Source organism: Nansenia antarctica (assembly GCF_963989245.1).
Source record: "Nansenia antarctica genome assembly, chromosome: 16".
NCBI lineage: Eukaryota > Metazoa > Chordata > Actinopteri > Argentiniformes > Microstomatidae > Nansenia > Nansenia antarctica.
This window is the reverse complement of record NC_137686.1, coordinates 8,243,566-8,261,836: the sequence shown is the minus strand read 5'-3', so window position 1 is coordinate 8,261,836 and position 18,271 is coordinate 8,243,566. Positions and strand designations below refer to the sequence as shown.

Genomic DNA, 18,271 nt, shown 5'->3' with positions numbered 1-18,271 from the left:
GCCAGCCGGGCTAAGCTCCTCGCATGAGTCATGTGGGTCATTGTAAACAACACCTCCCTATCAATGAACTATCTGCTGTTTGCTTAAGACGGCTCCGGTCAAGGAGAAGACCCAGACAGGCACAGCCAGTCTTTAGGCATAAGCCCATTGGCTCTGCTTCTGTACAGCTGCTCTGCAGACGAGTGTCTTTGCTACAGATCTCCTGAATAGGCTATGTTATGTTCCCAGGAAGCTGGTGGAGGTAGAGAGAAACAATCGGCCTCCGATTGAGCCCGGCCTCCTGCCTTCCATTTCCATGCACATGTGTTTGATACTATTCCTCATGTCAGTCCATGCATTACAGTGAGCTTGTCCTCAGATTTCTACCTCCACCAGCTTTCCCATGCTGATTAAGAATAACATACATCTGAGCAAGAATATCATGCCGTATAGGCCTGTCAGCCCTGCTGCAAGGCAGAGCCATTGTCTTCCTGACACACTGAACTGGTTTTACATTTTACTTTTTTTTTTTTACTTTTTTTTTTTACACATTTATAATACATTTATTCAGACACTCCCACAGATGTGGGAAAGGAGTGGGCTATTCAGAATGTATGACACTAGAAACATGAGCTATCAATAAGAGAAGAGCCAGAGGGTGTATTTACTGATAATGAGTAGTGGATTTCTACTAAAGGTTGTCATCATGGAAACCTCTTTTGGACACAATTTCACCATAAAAAAATTCCAATCTAGAGAAAGCTTTGTACTGAGTTGAAAATTAAAACACTGGAAAAAAATACGACAAAACATTGCGAAAAAACAACTCAGAATGACCCCCCCCCCCCCGCCAAATAGCACCGAAGTCGCTGCGCAGCGACAGCGCAGACACGACGCCCTTGAACACACCCACCAAGAGGCTGAACCAGGCAAGATGGCGGCGTCCATGCGCAGGGCCTTGTTGTCCCTCCATCGGATGACATGCTGCAAACTGAAGGTAGTGTTTCACCGGCGTGGCAGAGTTTTATTAAGTTCTGTATGAATGACACATGGCATGATCAAATCAGTCCTGAAAATGCGTCTAACCAGCGTAATCGTTAACTAGGCAGCCACAGCAGTGAGCAGCTCGCTTTAACGTTCAGGGATGTCTTCCAGCAAGCAGGCTTTTAGCTGTCAACACATGTGTACACATATGTACTCACAACATATGTACTCAAATCTGGGTTAGAGATCCCTGAACTGGCTGTTTGCTTAATGGAGAGCACCGATTCCCCGTAGCTACTCTTTCGGATCGGATCTCATTCATTGTCGAAGTCCTTGTGATGAACGTCGCATCCTCGTACTCCAATCTCTACCAAGGGCAAAGTTATTGACTTCCTAGCTAACCACTGCATGAACCAAATGCTGCACAGCTTGAGCTTGATTTCCATATTTCTCCCGGCCTAAAATGCAAAACATATAACACATCATGTTGGTTCACAATTGGTTTCATGCTTCATGTATTTAGTTCATGCATATGAATGAATGAATGAATGAATGAATGGTCTTTATTGTCATTGATATAGTACAGTTACCAAACAACGAAATTTGGGAGGGGGGCTCCCCTGGTGCTAGGAAAGAAAACTAAAAACAAGAAGGGAAAAGAGCTGGTTTACATAAATAATATGTAGGATATGCACTGTAGTACACCATATGTATGTAGGCCCTATAATAACCCAACCCAACCCTCTGCCTCCAGAATGCAGAGGTTTCTCTGGACCTGCGGTACCCGCTGCCGTTCGCCATCCAGGTCCGGACCAAGAAGCGGTACTTCATCCCTCCGGCGGTGTCGCTGAAAGGCAGGAGCCACGAGGACCAGGAGGCCAAGGCCCGGTCGGCTGGTGTCGTCATCAGGCAGCAATACATGGAGAGGGCCATTAACATCGCATGCACTGGTAGCTACACACACACACACACACACACACACACACACACACACACACACACACACACACACAACAGCTCAATACAGGCTGGCACACTACTGCCTGCATTGATGTCAATACAGTCGACTACACAAAGGTCTGTTTCCAATGCTAGACTAGTACAGTTTGACACAAGGTAGGCTACGCTGCAGTATTGTGGTGTACATATTCATATGGATGTTACCATGTAATAATAGTAATAATAATAACGACAAATAATAAAGAACATAATGTACACTGTGTTGTACATGTTATAATCAATCTCCGTCTCTCTCCCCTTCTCTCCCTCTCTCCTTCCATCTCTCCCTCCATCTCTCTCTCCTTCCCTCTCTTCCTCTCTCCCCCCTTCCCTCCCTCCTCAGCGGGAGTGTTTGACCCCTACATCCCCCCTGAGGGTGATGCTCGTCTCTCCAGCCTGTCTAAAGAGGGGTTGAAGCAGCGGACAGAGCAGCTCAGACAGAGTGCTGCCTCCCAGCTAGCGTAAGAATGCCTCCCTGTGGCCTGCGGTGGTCCAGTGGTCTAGCACCGCGGTCTACACTGCACACATATGCCCATGTCGGCATGGGTTCGAATCCGGCCCATGCCCTGCTGACATGTCCTCTCTCCCTTCTTCTCCTTACTTTCCTGTTTGTCTTCACTATATCTGTCCGTTAAAATGAAAAATATGAGTGGGACTGCCCCACTCAGAAAAACGTACTTAAAAAATACATTTAAAAAAGAATGCCTCCCTAAGTACGCACACACACACACACACTCACTCGATCATCGTCTTCTACAATATCTATCTAGCATTTGTAGGGAACTTAGTTTCTTATACACATGCACACACCCTCTCTTAGCAAAGATTGTTTATGCTCTCTCTCTATGTGGGTCACTCTGTGACATGTGCAGTAAGAGGTTTGTTATGATTGCCATCAAATGAGAGTTAGCGTGGTAGATAATTAACGGTATATTCCAGTCAATTGACTAACCTGTGCGAGCTTAGTAAACCTTGGAGAAAATCGTAACACATTTACCGTTCATTAGCAACTTCTCAGATCAACTTTTTCCTAGCAATCATAACTGTGACGCTTCGTGACACTTTTCATGTTGTTGAAAGAAAACCCCTCTGGCATGTTCTCCTTACAGGATACGCAAGATCAAAGAGCATGATCCTTTGTTCACCACTAAAGTGTTCCCAGAGAAGGCCCAGGGGATCTTCGTAGACGCTCACCACGCCCTGACAGAGTAAGGAACCCACTGACACTCACTCTCATTTAACCTAAACCACCCCTGGGACAACAGTGTAGATCTGAAAGGATCTGATAGGTTTAAGCAGTATATCCTTTGGTATGCCAAGGAGGGATTTTCGCCATCTTGCTTATACCTATCCAATGCTCTCAGATCCACACAAGTCATTGATGGGAGAGCTAAAGGGGTAATTTGACACAGAGAGATAGACACACACACACATACACACACACACTAGTAATTCGAGTGAGACATTTCTAATAGAAGTGAGATGGTGACTTCACTCAGGTCACGACGGTTACACTGCCCTGTATTTAGAGTCATGCTTTCACTGACCCTACTCTGAAACTAGGCAATTATTTTTGTTAAAAGGTTTGTGTGCTTCATTCTTAGTGTGCCACTGACTCACCACTCAACAACACTGTGTGTGTGTGTGTGTGTGTGTGTGTGTGTGTGTGTGTGTGTGTGTGTGTGTGTGTGTTACAGGTTCAACAAGGAGAAACTCCACTCCCTGGTGACAGAGAGATGTTACCCTGTGAGTCCTCTCTCTTTCTCTCTCTCTCTCTCTCTCTCTCTCTCTCTCTCTCTCTCTCTCTCTCTCTCTCTCTCTCTCTCAGATGGCCATGATTCACCCTGTCAGCCGTTTCAGATGAACACACTCAGCTGCAGATAGACAATATGAAGGCTATTCATTCTGGTCCAGACATTTCTCCTCAATTCTATCTGCACTGATAGTCACAGAGTGGTATATCACAGTGTGATAAACAGTGCCGTTGCCATAACTTTAAGTTTTGTGTTGCAACTTTATCTGTAACATCATTAGCGTGTGTGTGTGTGTGTACATGCATTACTGTAGTACTACATATTCTTTGTGCTATAAACGCTTGCTCATAAAGTCTGGTAGCTCCATACCTGACCTTGTGCCCCCCCACTCCACAGGAGATGACACGGGGGAACCGGTACAAGACGCTACGCTGGCGGTTCGTTGAGTCCCTGGAGCCTCCGAGGGTGGTCCACGCCCGCTGCCCTGACATGGTCACCAAGGGCAACCTATACGCCCAGGTGACGGTGCGCATGCACTCCAAACAGGTGAGAGGTTAACCGCAACCACTCGCGGTCGTCTTGTCCATTAAAAACGGTTGTTATGTTTTGAATCAGAATCACGTTGCAGCTACAACATGCAGGTTTGAAGATTATGGAATACCAATGCATTACCACGAGCCCGTCCTCCAATTTCTACCTCCACCAGCCTCCACTTCTCTGTGGAGCGGTAATGATGATGAGTGCGGCACCTTTCTCATCATTTCTCTTGTCTCTTCTTCTTCTTCTTCTTCTTCTCCTTCTCCTCTTCATCCATCAACCCTCTGTTCCTGATCGCTTGGTCTGGTCTGGTCTGGACTAGACTCTGGCGGTGTACGACCGCTTCGGCAGGCTGATGATGGGCAGCGAGGAGGAGCCCAGGGACGTGCTGGAGTACCTGGTCATGGAGCGGCACCTGGTCAACCAGTACGGCCTCTGGAGGCTCCACGGCAAGATTGTACCGGCCTGGGCGCCCGTCAAAGACCCCATCATAAAGGTACGCAAGTCTCCAATAACCCCAACGCCCTTACTGGCGGCTTGGTTAGACCGTGACGGTAGTTTTAAAGTATTTAAGAACCCGTTAGCCCTTACAAACCCCCCCTACATACAGTACTAGCCCCTACATACTAGGCACTTGGTTAGACACCTAGCCAAGGACCCCATCATGAAGGTATGCAAGTCTTTAACTCACCAACTGCCAAAGAATTCCGGAACCCTTAGCCACCTAGAGTGCCAAGAGGTTTATGTGGTGTTAGATTATCCGTACATACTAGCCCCTACATACTTGGCACTTAGATTGGATTAGATTGGACCTAGCCTTTGCCAATGACCCCATCTCATCATCTCATCTACCTCCACCAGCCTCCCCAGTAGTGTTCTTAGTTCTAGTATACCTAACCGCACAAAAGCCTTAAGAGAGGCCATTTGCCTGTGTCTGTGTCAGTAACAGCAACTGTCTTTCTTCTGTCTTCAGACCGTCCTGATCCCCGGCCCAGAGTTGAAGCCAGGCGAGGAGTTTGAGGACCTCAACTATGAAGTGCCCAAGCCCCACCCTGTGCAGTGGCACAAGTAGGCCACAGGGTGGCGTTGTAACTCACAACCAACCAGAGCCTGTATGTCGATGGCCCTGCATCCAACCCCCATACAGACTCTGAAAATCAACTGGTGAAAGAAGACTGGTCTTGTTTTTTTTGTTGTTGTCTAATTTTTTTAAGCAAACATCATGAATCAAATATTTGTTTTGTTGTTTTTTTCATTACGTTTTTCTGAGGTTTTCATCCCTCTTCTTTTCCACTTGTGTATCATCATTCAAACAAAAGGAAATTGTCTGCATTTGTAGAGATTGTACGGTTTATTTCAATGATGAATATATTACATGTTAATTTAAAGAATACAAAAATAAAATGTCCCATCTGCTCATTTTGTTCATAACCCTCCGGTTTCAATTAATGCAAATTTATATCAGAATAATCTCTAACTTTCTTACAGGCAATACATACAAAAAGAACTGAATGAGTCTGACATTATGCTATTTGAATTTCTACTGAACAAAAAGACATATTATTAGCACATCCATTAAAAAAACACAATACATGCAAAAGAACGCTCACAAAACAAATCTAGATCGGTCTGTCGCGTACAACATGAGGCAGTCTATGAAGATGAGAGCACAATAACTGACACAGATTGAAGTGTTTAGAGTGGATACATCTGGCGAATGGGCACGGTGGGGTGAAACAGATAGAAATATAACGTCTAGAGCTGCAATGAGTCCCTGTCAGGGGAGGCTGGTGGAGGTAGAAATCGGAGGCTGGTCTCATTGGAATGCACGGAATGGAATGTGTTTGATACCATTTCTATTTGCTTATTCCATTCCATGCATTACAATGAGCCTGTCCTCCGATTTCTACCTCCACCGGCCTCTACTGGTCCCTATTTTACATGGCAGAGATACCTGTTCTATTCAATATACATTTCTATCTGGACGTTCTGTAATATTCACCCACCTGAGCTTCTCTAGACCTTCAAATAATTATGTCACAGCAGCTGGTGAAAGGGGGAACAAGTTGACAACCGACCAAATGTTCAGACTTTTATTCTGAAAAATGTAAATACATTTCAGCATTGTTAAAAATCAACGACTCACTCGCTAGTCAAGCGAAAATATTGCAGTGCAATGGATTCGGTGAGTAATCCCCACTACTGCCTGGTTAGTGTAGAGTAGTGGGGATTACTCACCGAATCCATTTCATTGCAATATGACTTGTTCCCGCTTTCACCAGCTGCTGTCCCATATATATGGCACCCGGATACAGAACAGTCCCTTATCTCACTCCTCCCATTTCAATTACCTCTTCTTTCATCTCCGTTAAGCTCTGGTGATTTTGGTTTCGATGACACAAGAAACCAGTCGCCAGTGTTGTCATTGCATGCAGACGTAAAGGACTTCACACTTATCTATTGTAAGGAGATGTTGAACATAGCAAGCACTAGGGTCTTATGTACAGGTTTGTTTCCATGACGAAGTGGAGCACTTGGAGGAAGACAGACCCAATGATGTGTTCTCCGATGAGTTCTAGAAAGGGAGATCAATTGATTTTGTTGATGCAGCAGTTTACATTTTTTTATTTAGGTCTTTGAATTATCTAGATTTAGGTTCTCGGTTTGAAAAAAAAAAAAACGTTGTATTAATGGTAATGTTTTTGACATCCTTTGTACAGTAGCCTGGACTGTGCTGTTGACAGTGACTGAGTTGACCCCATCTGATTGGACGAAAACAGCACATGTTGACGTTTCAGAAGGAATGTTGTCCTGGAGTTCTATGGAATGTGTTTGTTCAGAGCAGGCAACAGAAGGACTTGCATCATCACCACCATTGGTTCACACGTGGTTTCCGGAATGCTGGTCGTGCTTTGTTGACGTGATGATGAGCAACTGGTCTGTTGTGGCTTTATCTCCCTGTGTGTGTCTAGTTATCACCAGATCATCATAAAGCTCCGATAGGGTTCGAATTACACATTGACTCTTGGGGGGCGCCCAATGTAGATCAATCTGGATCTTTTTTTTGGGGTACCCACATTGGTATGTAAATTCTCATGGGGGACGACGACCCCAATTTCTAATTCAAACCCTGAGGAGCTCAGGCTTGCTTATTTCAACTCACTTGTGTAGCATTTGCAACCGTCCATTTGGACCCTGCAACATTGGGTGTTAACTGAATGTTCATATTATGTCACCACAGAAGAGTGCATTGTCACTTACTTACAAACACACAAAGACACAGAAAACGATAAACATTTTTAAAAAAGGGGATCAAAGTAGGAAGAAGAAGAGGGGACTGCATCCAGACACTCTCTGGTTCTAGAACTTGGGACCTAAGGGGGGGTGAATGACTCCTTCTTGGCAGAGTAGTGAGTCGGGTTGGGGCCCAGTCCAGTGGTGTGTTGCTGGTGCACCAGAGCAGTGTCTGGGGAGGGGGGGGGGGGGGGCTATAGCGGAGATCCGGGGCCTTTGTGACATTCAGGTTTGAAAGAGGTTTCATCATGTTCAGTTCATCACCTCTTGGCTACTGTGTTTCCTCTAACAGTCGATTTTTTTTTGCTCCATAGTCACCCATGGAAAATGGAGTCACCCATGGAGTAGACCGATTACAATCCTCGGACCAACCAGTAATCGACTGGTCTGTCACTAAAGCAGAGTATATAGCCAGTATAAACTGCCTGTTATGGCAGTATTCACAGCTGTCATTCAACAATTGGGCCGCAAATGTGTCGTAATAGGCCAGAGGGCTATTGCGGTGATGTCGCCGCCTACTGACCTCTGTGGCTCAGTTGGTAGAGCATGGCACTAACAACGCTTAGATTGGGGGTTCGATTCCCGCTGGGACCATATATATTCAGAAAGAATGTATGCACTCACTGCGATGTAAGACGCTTTGGATGAAAGCGTCAGCTACTAAATGGCATACCTATAGTAGTTACCATAGTAACTATATTCTGTTAAATAGGCTTTACAGGTCAGAGGGGAAGACGAAGGCTTCCGCAGCGCTCTCAGCATCGCCGTTGTCGTCTTCCTCTTCTGGAATGTTCTCTTGTTCCCACGTGAAGACGTCGTTATTGTTATCCTGTTCCATCATGGAACCCTGCCTGTCTCCTCCCATATCCCAGGGGCACAGAGCGTCTCGTCGAACCAGGGCAGCTTTCGCCCCTCCCCCCGCCCCTTCCACCCCCTCCTCTTCCGTGCTCCTTCCAGCAGCTGGCTGGGCATTGTCACCCTCTGCCATGATGAAGCCTCCCTGCTGGGATTCTCTGTCTTCCTCTCCGGTACTGGCGGGAAGTGTGGTCTCTTTGTCAGATGACTTCTCAGGTTTGTCAGTGTCGGCGGCCGTTACACTGTCATGTCTTATTGTTTTCACTGAACTTTTGCTGTCACGTCTTTTGGTCTTCTCTGGTTCTGGTTCCTCAGTTTCCCACGGACACGCAGAGGCCCGAACTGTCTCTGTGGTTTCCCAGGGGCAAAGGCCGGACCTAGTGCTACCTCGTCTCTTAGGGTCATGGGCAGGGTTGGAGTTCATTGACTCTTTACTGTCTCCTTTCTTCATTGTGTCGGTTTTTGCAGTTTCCCAGGGGCAAAGGTCGGACCTAGTGCTACCTCGTCTCTTAGGGTCATGGGCAGGGTTGGAGTTCATTGACTCTTTACTGTCTCCTTTCTTCATTGTGTCGGTTTTTGCAGTTTCCCAGGGGCAAAGGTCGGACTTAGTGCTACCTCGTCTCTTAGGGTCATGGGCAGGGTTGGAGTTCATTGACTCTTTACTGTCTCCTTTCTTCATTGTGTCGGTTTTTGCAGTTTCCCAGGGGCAAAGGTCGGACTTAGTGCTACCTCGTCTCTTAGGGTCATGGGCAGGGTTGGAGTTCATTGACTCTTTACTGTCTCCTTTCTTCATTGTGTCGGTTTTTGCAGTTTCCCAGGGGCAAAGGTCGGACTTAGTGCTACCTCGTCTCTTAGGGTCATGGGTAGGGTTGGGGTTTTGGCTCTTTGATTTACCTGAGTCTTTACTGTCTTGACGTGCCGGTTCATCCGTATCCCATGGACATATGTTGTCTTGGATGTTGTCTTGACTCTTTGATTTACTGGATTCTTTACTGTCTTGACGTGTTATCTCCACAGTTTCTCCACTATCCCATGGACATACATCAGCTTTTTCCCTGGGACAAACATCTGGCTTAGAATTTCCTCTTCTGGTATGTTCTGGTGCAGGGCTTCTTGTAATTTCTGGCTTTGCCGTTTCCAGTGGACAAACATCTACTTTAGTACGTATGTTGGCTCTGAGATTGTCTTGACTCTTTGATTTATTTGATTCTTTACTGTCTTGACGCGTTATCTGCACAGGTTCTCCACTATCCCATGGACATAGATCAGCTTTTTCCCAGGGACAAAGATCTACCTTAGTATCTCGTCTTCTCATATTTCCTAGTGCAGGGCTTCTTGCCACTTCTGGCTTTACAGTTTCCAGTGGACAAACATCTACTTTAGTAGGTATGTTGGCTCGGACATTGTCTTGACTCTTTGATTTATTTGATTCTATACTGTCTTGACGAATTCTCTGCACAGGTTCTCCACTATCCCATGGACATACATCAGCTTTTTCCCATGGACAAGGATCTGCCTTAGAATCTTGTCTTCTGATATGTTCTGGTGCAGGGCTTCTTGTAATTTCTGACTTTACAGTTTCCAGTGGACAAACATCTACTTTAGTAGTTTCCAGTGGACAAACATCTACTTTAGTACGTATGTTGGCTCGGACATTGTCTTGACTCTTTGATTTATTTGATTCTATACTGTCTTGACGTGTTATCTCCACAGCCTCTCCACTATCCCATGGACATAGATCAGCTTTTTCCCAGGGACAAAGATCTACCTTAGTATCTCGTCTTCTCATATTTCCTAGTGCAGGGCTTCTTGCCACTTCTGGCTTTGCAGTTTTCAATGGATAAACATCTACTTTAGTACGGCATTCTCTTTTATCCTTCTCAGTTTCCTTGGCGATGTATGCCTTCTCAGTCTCTCCTGTTTCCCAAGGACAGACGTTCATTTGAACACTTTCTTCTTTTTCCTCAGTTTCCCATGGACAGACATTTGCCTGAGCACAGTCTTGTTTTGTATTTTCTTCTGGTAATTTGGATATACCTGTCTTAGTTTTGTCTTGTTGCTCTGTCTTCTCTGAGTCCCCAGTCTCCCAAGGACAAATGTTTGCTTTATCGCTGTCCTGTCTTATAATTTGTTCTGTTTTCTTCAGGACATTTACTTGGACATTGTGTTGTTGTTTCATCGCATCTGTCTCTCCCGTTTCCCAAGGACAGATATTCACATCTTTCTTTAGCGTCTTCTCTTCCTCTTCAGTTTCCCATGGACAAATGTTCATTTTTGGGGAAGAGGTCTCCTGCGATGAAGATGATTCTTTGGTTGTTGATTTAGTCTGGGGCTCCTCGTTGCTCATCTCTGTCTCTTCCTCCCATGGACAAAGGCTTGCTGAGTTTTTAGGAGGTTCCGGGACATCCCACGGACATGCGTCTGCTACGCTGACCTGCCGTTGGGGCAATACGAGGGCAGTTGACTTCGCAGTGGCCGCTTTAACCGGTTTAGGGCTTTTTGTTTGATCATCTGCCTGTGTTTTGTTTGTTTCCCAAGGACATATATTTTCATAAACTGATTCCTGTTTTGTCAGTGTCTTACCAGACACATTGGAGTTTACTGACCCCCGTCGCTCATCCAATCTCTCGCTCTCTGGTACATTTTCATAAATTACACATGTTGTCTTTTCAGTGTGACCTTCTTCCTCCATATCCCAAGGGCAGATATTGATGGTTATGCAGCTCTCTCGCCTATTGGCAGTATGTGGGGTTTCCCCTGGGGTTTCCCAGGGGCATACGTTCGGTTTTCTGTTCAGAGACAGCTGTTCATTCTGCTGGAGCTGGCTTGTCACTGAGCTATTTTGGAGAGGAACTGTAACCTCAACCCCTGTGTCCCAGGGACACACATCCGGTTGGCTCTTCCGTCTTTTCACAGCCTCCTGTGATTTCCTCCTGTGACCCAAGCCGGCGCGCTCTGTCACCTGCACCTGTTCATCCTCCTCCCAGGGAGGATCTGCATCTTCTACGAGACTCTTCCGTCTTGGTGAAGAGGAACCAGGTACATCCCATGGACAAACATTCACTTTAGGGACACTCAGACTGCTCTTCCTGGTGGCGGAGGGGGTTCTGGCTTCTCTAGCCATATCACGAGACGTCTGACTTCCAGTTCTGGAAACCCTTCCATCCCCCTCCCAGGGGCAGATGGAGCCCTGGACACTGGTTCTGCCAGGGCTTCTATCTTCTCTAGCCATTTCGCGAGACGACTGACTTCCGGTTCTGGAAACCCTTCCATCTCCCTCCCAGGGGCAGATGAAGCTTGAGGGGCTGCTTTGTCTTGATATGGACACATTCTCGTAATGTCCATCCTTCTGCATATCCTCCATGTTCCACGGATAGACATTGGACTGTTGTCCCTGTCCTCTCATTGGGCTTCTCTCTATGGAATCACTCGAAGGTAGTCGGATCGCCTTCTGTTTCACCAGGCAAGGTTTGTGATCCATCGTCTTACTCCTTATTTGCAGTGACTTATTGTCTGGGTTTGGCGATTTCGGTGCGGTGAAAGCACTCGCTATGCTTTTTGATTTCATTAACTTCAGTATGTCAACTTTGGTTTTTTCAACTTTTTCCTTTTGGCCCTGTTCTATGGATCCTAGGGACGACTTCACGGAGAGCCACTTATTGGGGGTGTTACGGAATGAGAAGACCCTCTGGTCCATGGCAGCTTTAGCATTTCCAGGCCTAGGAGTACCAGGGGCACTTGACGAGATGGGAGCCTGGGGCCTGGGGGACTCACACTCTTCTTCAACAGCAGTACTCTCTACCGATATATGGTCCCAGGGACATATGTGCGTCGACACCGGCGATGCTGCTACATTGGCAGGGCTTGTTTGATCATCATCATCATCAGCAGCAGCATCATCATCATCATCATCATCATCATCATCATCATCATCACTCTCGGAGGGGGCATAGGTGACGTGTTTCTGGTTCTTCCCTGGGGGGCGCTGCTCCTCCTGAAGCTCCCAGGGGCAGACCTCAGCCTTGTCATAGGACGTGGACTGGAGAGCGCTGGTAGTCTGGTCCATGATGGTGGTGCCAGTGCTGGTTGTGAAGTTCATTTTGGCCAGCATCTGGTCCTCAGAGACGGACCTTCCTACCTGTCTAGTGTCCTCCAGGCTGTGGGCCTTGCTGGAGCCAAGACTCTTGGACTTCTGCATCTTGTTGTGCTCAGGGTGGAGAAGGTTGCTCTCCACTGAGAGGTTTTGGGCGCTGGCTGACTTACACACCAACGGCTTGATGTCCAGAGAGTTGGTCTCTGAAAGCTGAGAGGCCCTCTTGTCAACGGCCGCCCATGTCACAGAATCAGGCAAGGACGGATCCTTATCTCTGATGTAATCATAGTCACTCACTGACTTCCGCAGAACCGACTGAGGCTGCTTTTTCACCGCTTCGTCGTTGTTACTGATGACCACGGGATCCGACGGTCTTCGTTTACAGGACTGACTAAAAGTGTTGCTCCTGCTGGCAAATGAGATCTCCTTCTCGTCTCGGCTGCACCGCCGGTTCATGGACTCTGGGATCTCTGAGATGCGTTTGATGATGGAACGCCCCAGGCTTTTCCGCGAGCTTCGCTTCTTCTGAAGGTGCGGATTGTTGTCCGTCATCTTCTTGGTCTTGTGGACCTCCAATTGGCCATAAAGTTTCTTCAGCTCATCCTGGTGTAGGTGAAGAGGGAGAGAGAGAAGGATGGAGGGGATGAAGGAGGGATGGAGGGAATAAGGAAAAAAGGTGTTGGGGTGAGGTAGAAGAGAGGGAAGGAATATGGAATAGTTAGTTGGGGAGGAGTTGAAGGACAGGTTTAGTACGAGGAGAAAATGGGAGAAAAGAAGGGGCAGAGGGAGGAGAAAACACAGGTCATACAATATTTATTCAGGTTTATACTAAAACATATACACACAGGGCATTTATATGTACGTTTATAATAAGATTATCACCTGATTTAAATTGTAATATTAAGATTCTTCTGAATTATGTTACATATGGTTATTGCTAAGTTGTTTTTATTTGACTTCAATTCCTCCCCCCATTTTCTGGGCTCAGAAATACCAACAGTCACCGACTGTCACTCAGTACGGTTGCAGGGGGCGAGAGTTTACCCTGATGTCATCGGGGTCCAGGCTGTGCTCGCTCCACGTCGGCGTGAAGCTGTTGTTGAGGTACGAGCCGGAGCGCCGTAGGTCCACCTCGTCTTCATACACCTCCGCTGCAATCTCCTCTCTCCGCGACATGTGGAGGAACTAGAGTGGACACACACCCATACACACAGATACAGACACACACAGATACAGACACACAAAACTTATTCCAATGTTTTTACATTTAATGTGTTGTTGTTGTTGAATGCTGCTGTAAACAACTGCTGAAAACAGTTTTTCTCAAGTTTGACATTGAAACCCCCATTTCAGGAATTCAGTTTGTATGTTCTCATAGTACATAGACAGGTTGTATTGATAAGGGAAGTGAGGTAGCAGGTTACCTTGGGGATGAAGAGAAGGGCGAGAGTCACAGTGGTGGTGATGTGTGTGTGGGTGAAGAACAGCAACAGCATCCAATCAGGATGCAGTGAGGGCATGGAGAACCTGGAAGGACAGGAAGCAGATATATGTGTACAGTATGAGGTGGGTTCCCTGACACCTTAACTCATTCAGTGCCGAGGGTGACTTTATTGACCAAAAATGCATAAAATATGATGCTCCATTTTGTAGCCAATCAAAGTGTAAACTCAACATTAAAACACTTGGCACTCTAGGTGGGGAGTGTTCCAGAATTATTTGGCAGTTTGTGAGTTAAGCCTTGACCTGGACTAAATCAAACTTTCGATAGGAAATCTCCATTGAAAACACTCTTTAGTGTAGGTTTAGGCTTAATCCGTGTCTGTGAAACTGCCCCTTAATGTTACATGTTTCTCTTTTCTCCCATTTTCTCCTTCTACTAAAACTGTGCTTCAACTCTTCCCCAGATACCTGTTCCATCTTTCTTCCCCCCCTTTTGCCTCAACCCAACTCCTCTTTTCCCAATTCCCGATATTCCCCTATTTTATCCCATAAAATGTGTACTTTGCTTAACATACACTCAATAGAAAACAAAAGGTCCATGATGTATCACCATGTATTAGAATATTCCACCTTCCTATATACGTATGTACTGTACAAGCAACTAACAGAAATGCTCAGAATATATGGATGTTGAATAGATTATAGATTATACATATATAGTATATATGCATGGTATAATCCTTCTGATAGGGAACACAGTTGAACTAAGCTCATGGGGTATTTATAATGGCTATATATCATTAATTTGACAATATATATATATATGTATGTTAACATTTTCAGATTGCCCCTTTGATTTTGAATGAAGTGGGCTTTATCCATGGTTTACAGTGGAGGCTGGTGGAGGTAGAAATCGGAGGACGGGCTCATTGTATTGCACCGAACAGAATGAGGAAAGGCATCAAACACGTGTTTGTCCACACCATTCCTCATTACGTTACATGCATTACAATGAGCCCGTCCTCCGATTTCTACCAGGACCAGCCTCCCCTAGTCTACTATATTGCATCAGTGTCGAGGCAGCCCCGTGTCCTGTCCTGTGTGCTGGAGACCGACCGTAGCAGGTGGAACATGGTGGAGATCAGCAGCTCGTTGTGGATGGCGATGCCCATGTAGCGAGGCTCGTGGAAGGCAGAAGGGACCTGCTTCACCGCACTGCACAGGAAGCTCCCCCAACACAGGAACAGCAGCTCCGCTGGAGGAGGGAGGGAGGGGGAGGGAGGGGCGGGGAGAGAGAGAGAGAGAGAGAGAGAGAGAGAGAGAGAGAGAGAGAGGGAAAGTGAGAGAGAGAAACAGACAGACAGACAGACACAGACAGATGGAGGGAGGGAGGGATGAGAGAGAGAGAGAGAGAGAGAGAGAGGAGGAGGAGAGAGAGACAGACAGACAGACACAGACAGAGACACAGACAGATGGAGGATCAGAAGGAGGGAGAGAGGCAGACAGAGGCAGACAGAGGGAGGCGGGGAGAGAGAAAGAGAGAGAGAGACACAGACAGACAAACAGACAGAGGGAGGGAGGGAGGGAGGCAGGAAGAGAGAGAGAGAGAGACAGACAGACAGACAAACAGACAGACAGACAGACAGAGGGAGCGTGAGAGGCAGATAGACACAGACAGAGGGAGTGAGGGAGGAGGTAGAGAGAGACAGGGAGGGAGAGAGACAGATAGAGCATATTGGTGATTATACTAGGTTCCAGGTTGCTGATATTCCAGTTGTGTTGGACAGATTATCAGATTACATGCCCTGCACATTGGTGGTGGTTCAACTTGCCAGAATTGCAGTTATGATACAGAGGTAAAAAACCAACAACAACAACAACGACGAGCACCCCATAGTTCAGGGTGGTGTCACTTAAAAGAAAGAAAAAGAGCCACACACTCTTGCTCCGATGCTAATAATTTATTGGAACGACATTTCGGCATGCACACACACCTGTACAGTCCAGACCAGGGTCAAATAGTAACTGAAATCCTTTTAAATACATTGAGCGTTTGCTTAAGCCTGCCTGGAGCCCCAGATGGGCGGGGTTTGCCCTTTTGGGACTGTTCCATTGGTTCAATTGCACCAGGCGAACACAATCAAACACAGATGAGTATTTAAAACGAGTCTGGTACAGTCACCCAGGGTCAGCCTGAGGTACATTTCATCAGAGCTATTTCCAGCAGTTTTTTTCCTTTCTATTATTCCTTAGGAGAGGATTAGATAGGTAAAAGCAATGATGGTAATAGCTCAATTGCTCTCTCTCTCAATTGTTGTTCTACGCTCTTGACAGCGTAGCAATAGCGCTAGCTATCTAGGTGTTCAATTCGCTGCCTAATTGATAGCCCAGATTGTTCACGGTGTCCTGGAAAAGCATCTACCTCCATTGCAATGCCATCGTAGTCCTGGGTGTCCCATCGAGCACCTACCCTCGACCAACTGCCATCATATATTTCCCTGAGTATCCCATCTAGCATCTACCAACTGTCATCATGTATCTCCCTGAGTATCCCATCTAGCATCTAGCATCTCCCAACTGTCATTATATATTTCCCTGAGTATCCCATCTAGCATCTACCAACTGTCATCATGTATCTCCTTGAGTATCCCATCTAGCATCTACTATCTACCAACTGTCCTTATATATTTCCCTGAGGATCCCATCTAGCATCTACTATCTACCAACTGTCCTTCCTTATATATTTCCCTGAGTATCCCATCTAGCATCTACCAACTGTCATCATGTATCTCCCTGAGTATCTAGCCTCTCCCCTCCCCTCCACACTCACCCACGGCCATCATGTAGTCCCAGCGGTCGAGCTTGCACAGGTTGAACCCCTGACCGTCTGTTGTAGTCAAGGTGACCAGCAGGGGGACGTGGCGGTCGCGGTTCTGCAGAATGCCCACGGTCCACGCGCACAGGAACCAGCTGACCGTGATGACCATGATTCCCAGAATCCTTAGCAGGTGCAGGCTGGACAGGTAGGGCAGCCGCTGGGCCGTGCGTGACAGGAACAACTTCAGGACTCTGGATATGAGGAGCACACACACACGCACACACACACACACACACACACACACACACACACACACACACACATATATAAGGACAAATGCACACAAACACACACACATACATATTCTATTTGAACCAGAGTGAATTACAACAGGCATTTTTCACAGACACAGCATAGTGTGTTAGATGCTCTAGAAACACTGGTATCACTAAATACTACAATCTGGGGAGGCTGGTGGAGGTAGAAATCGGAGGACAGGCTCATTGTAATGGAGGGAGCAGAACAAGGAATGGTATGAACATGCGTTTGAGACACTCAAGAAGAGGGAGAGCAGCAGCAGATTAGATTAGATTAGATTAGATTCAACTTTATTGTCATTGACAAAGAACTGAGACAACGAAATGCAGTTTGGCATCTAAGCAGATAGTGGCATGGTGCATAAGACATGATACTGTAGACAGTGCATGGTAGAGTATAGTGGGGGCGGCAGTGGCTCAGGAGGTAGAGCTGTCTAATGATCGCGACGTCGGCAGTTCGGCGGTTCAAACCCCGGCTGGCCACATGTCGAGGTGTCCTTGAGCAAGGCACCAACCATCAATTGACTGACAAAACTATTATTATTATTATTATTATTATTATTATTATTATGAATGATTATTCTATTAGTACAGACCTGTACATCTTCAGAGTGACCGTCCCGTAGACGATGGAGAAGCCCAGCATCCTCACCCAACGCAGCAGGATACACCTGAACGTACTGGGCCTGAAGTACAGGATGAACACCTCCAGGGGGAGACAGAGAGACAGACGACAGAGAGAGAGAGAGAGAGAGAGAGAGAGAGAGAGAGAGAGAGAGAGAGAGAGAGAGAGAGAGAGAGAGAGAGAGAGAGAGAGAGAGAGAGAGAGAGAGAGAGAGAGAGAGAGAGGAGGAGAGAGAGAGAGAGAGAGAGAGGAGGAGAGAGAGAGAGAGAGAGAGAGAGAGAGGAGGAGAGAGAGAGAGAGAGAGGAGGAGAGAGAGAGAGGAGGAGAGAGAGAGAGAGATCAAATCAGTTCATCTTGCCTTTGTTATTACAGTAAAAGGAAGCAGTCAGAGGGGAGGAGAGAGAGAGAGAGAGAGAGAGAGAGAGAGAGAGAGAGAGAGAGAGAAGAGCAAGGGAGAGAGAGAGAGACATTTAGCAGACCTATCTTGGGGATTCATGTTTGCAGGTTTTCAAACGTTTGCAGTTTTGTTGTACAGTAATGATGGGTAATGTACGAGCTAGCTCATCCTGTGTT

General features: G+C 46.6%; 2 protein-coding genes across 2 annotated transcripts in view; one reads left to right on the top strand and one right to left on the bottom strand.

The window, feature by feature from the left end:
- The first annotated feature begins 900 nt into the window (after nt 1-900).
- On the top strand, nt 901-5,646 carry mrpl45 (mitochondrial ribosomal protein L45). The gene is made up of 8 exons (XM_080546607.1): nt 901-976; nt 1,718-1,913; nt 2,306-2,423; nt 3,072-3,170; nt 3,660-3,708; nt 4,113-4,262; nt 4,576-4,749; nt 5,227-5,646. The coding sequence occupies exons 1-8, from the start codon at nt 914-916 to the stop codon at nt 5,323-5,325; spliced, it is 948 nt and encodes a 315-aa protein (XP_080402733.1). The 5' UTR covers nt 901-913; the 3' UTR covers nt 5,326-5,646.
- Nucleotides 5,647-11,000: 5,354 nt separating this feature from the next.
- gpr179 (G protein-coupled receptor 179) overlaps nt 11,001-18,271 on the bottom strand; it is a gene marked incomplete at both ends in the record, with an annotated part of 24,259 nt that continues 16,988 nt past the window's right edge. Inside the window, 7 exons of the mRNA XM_080546825.1 lie at nt 11,001-11,036; nt 11,263-13,098; nt 13,540-13,680; nt 13,920-14,022; nt 15,055-15,193; nt 16,769-17,007; nt 17,670-17,779. Of these exons, the coding sequence (XP_080402951.1) occupies nt 11,001-11,036; nt 11,263-13,098; nt 13,540-13,680; nt 13,920-14,022; nt 15,055-15,193; nt 16,769-17,007; nt 17,670-17,779 (2,604 nt within the window). The remainder of the gene's footprint in view (nt 11,037-11,262; nt 13,099-13,539; nt 13,681-13,919; nt 14,023-15,054; nt 15,194-16,768; nt 17,008-17,669; nt 17,780-18,271) is intronic.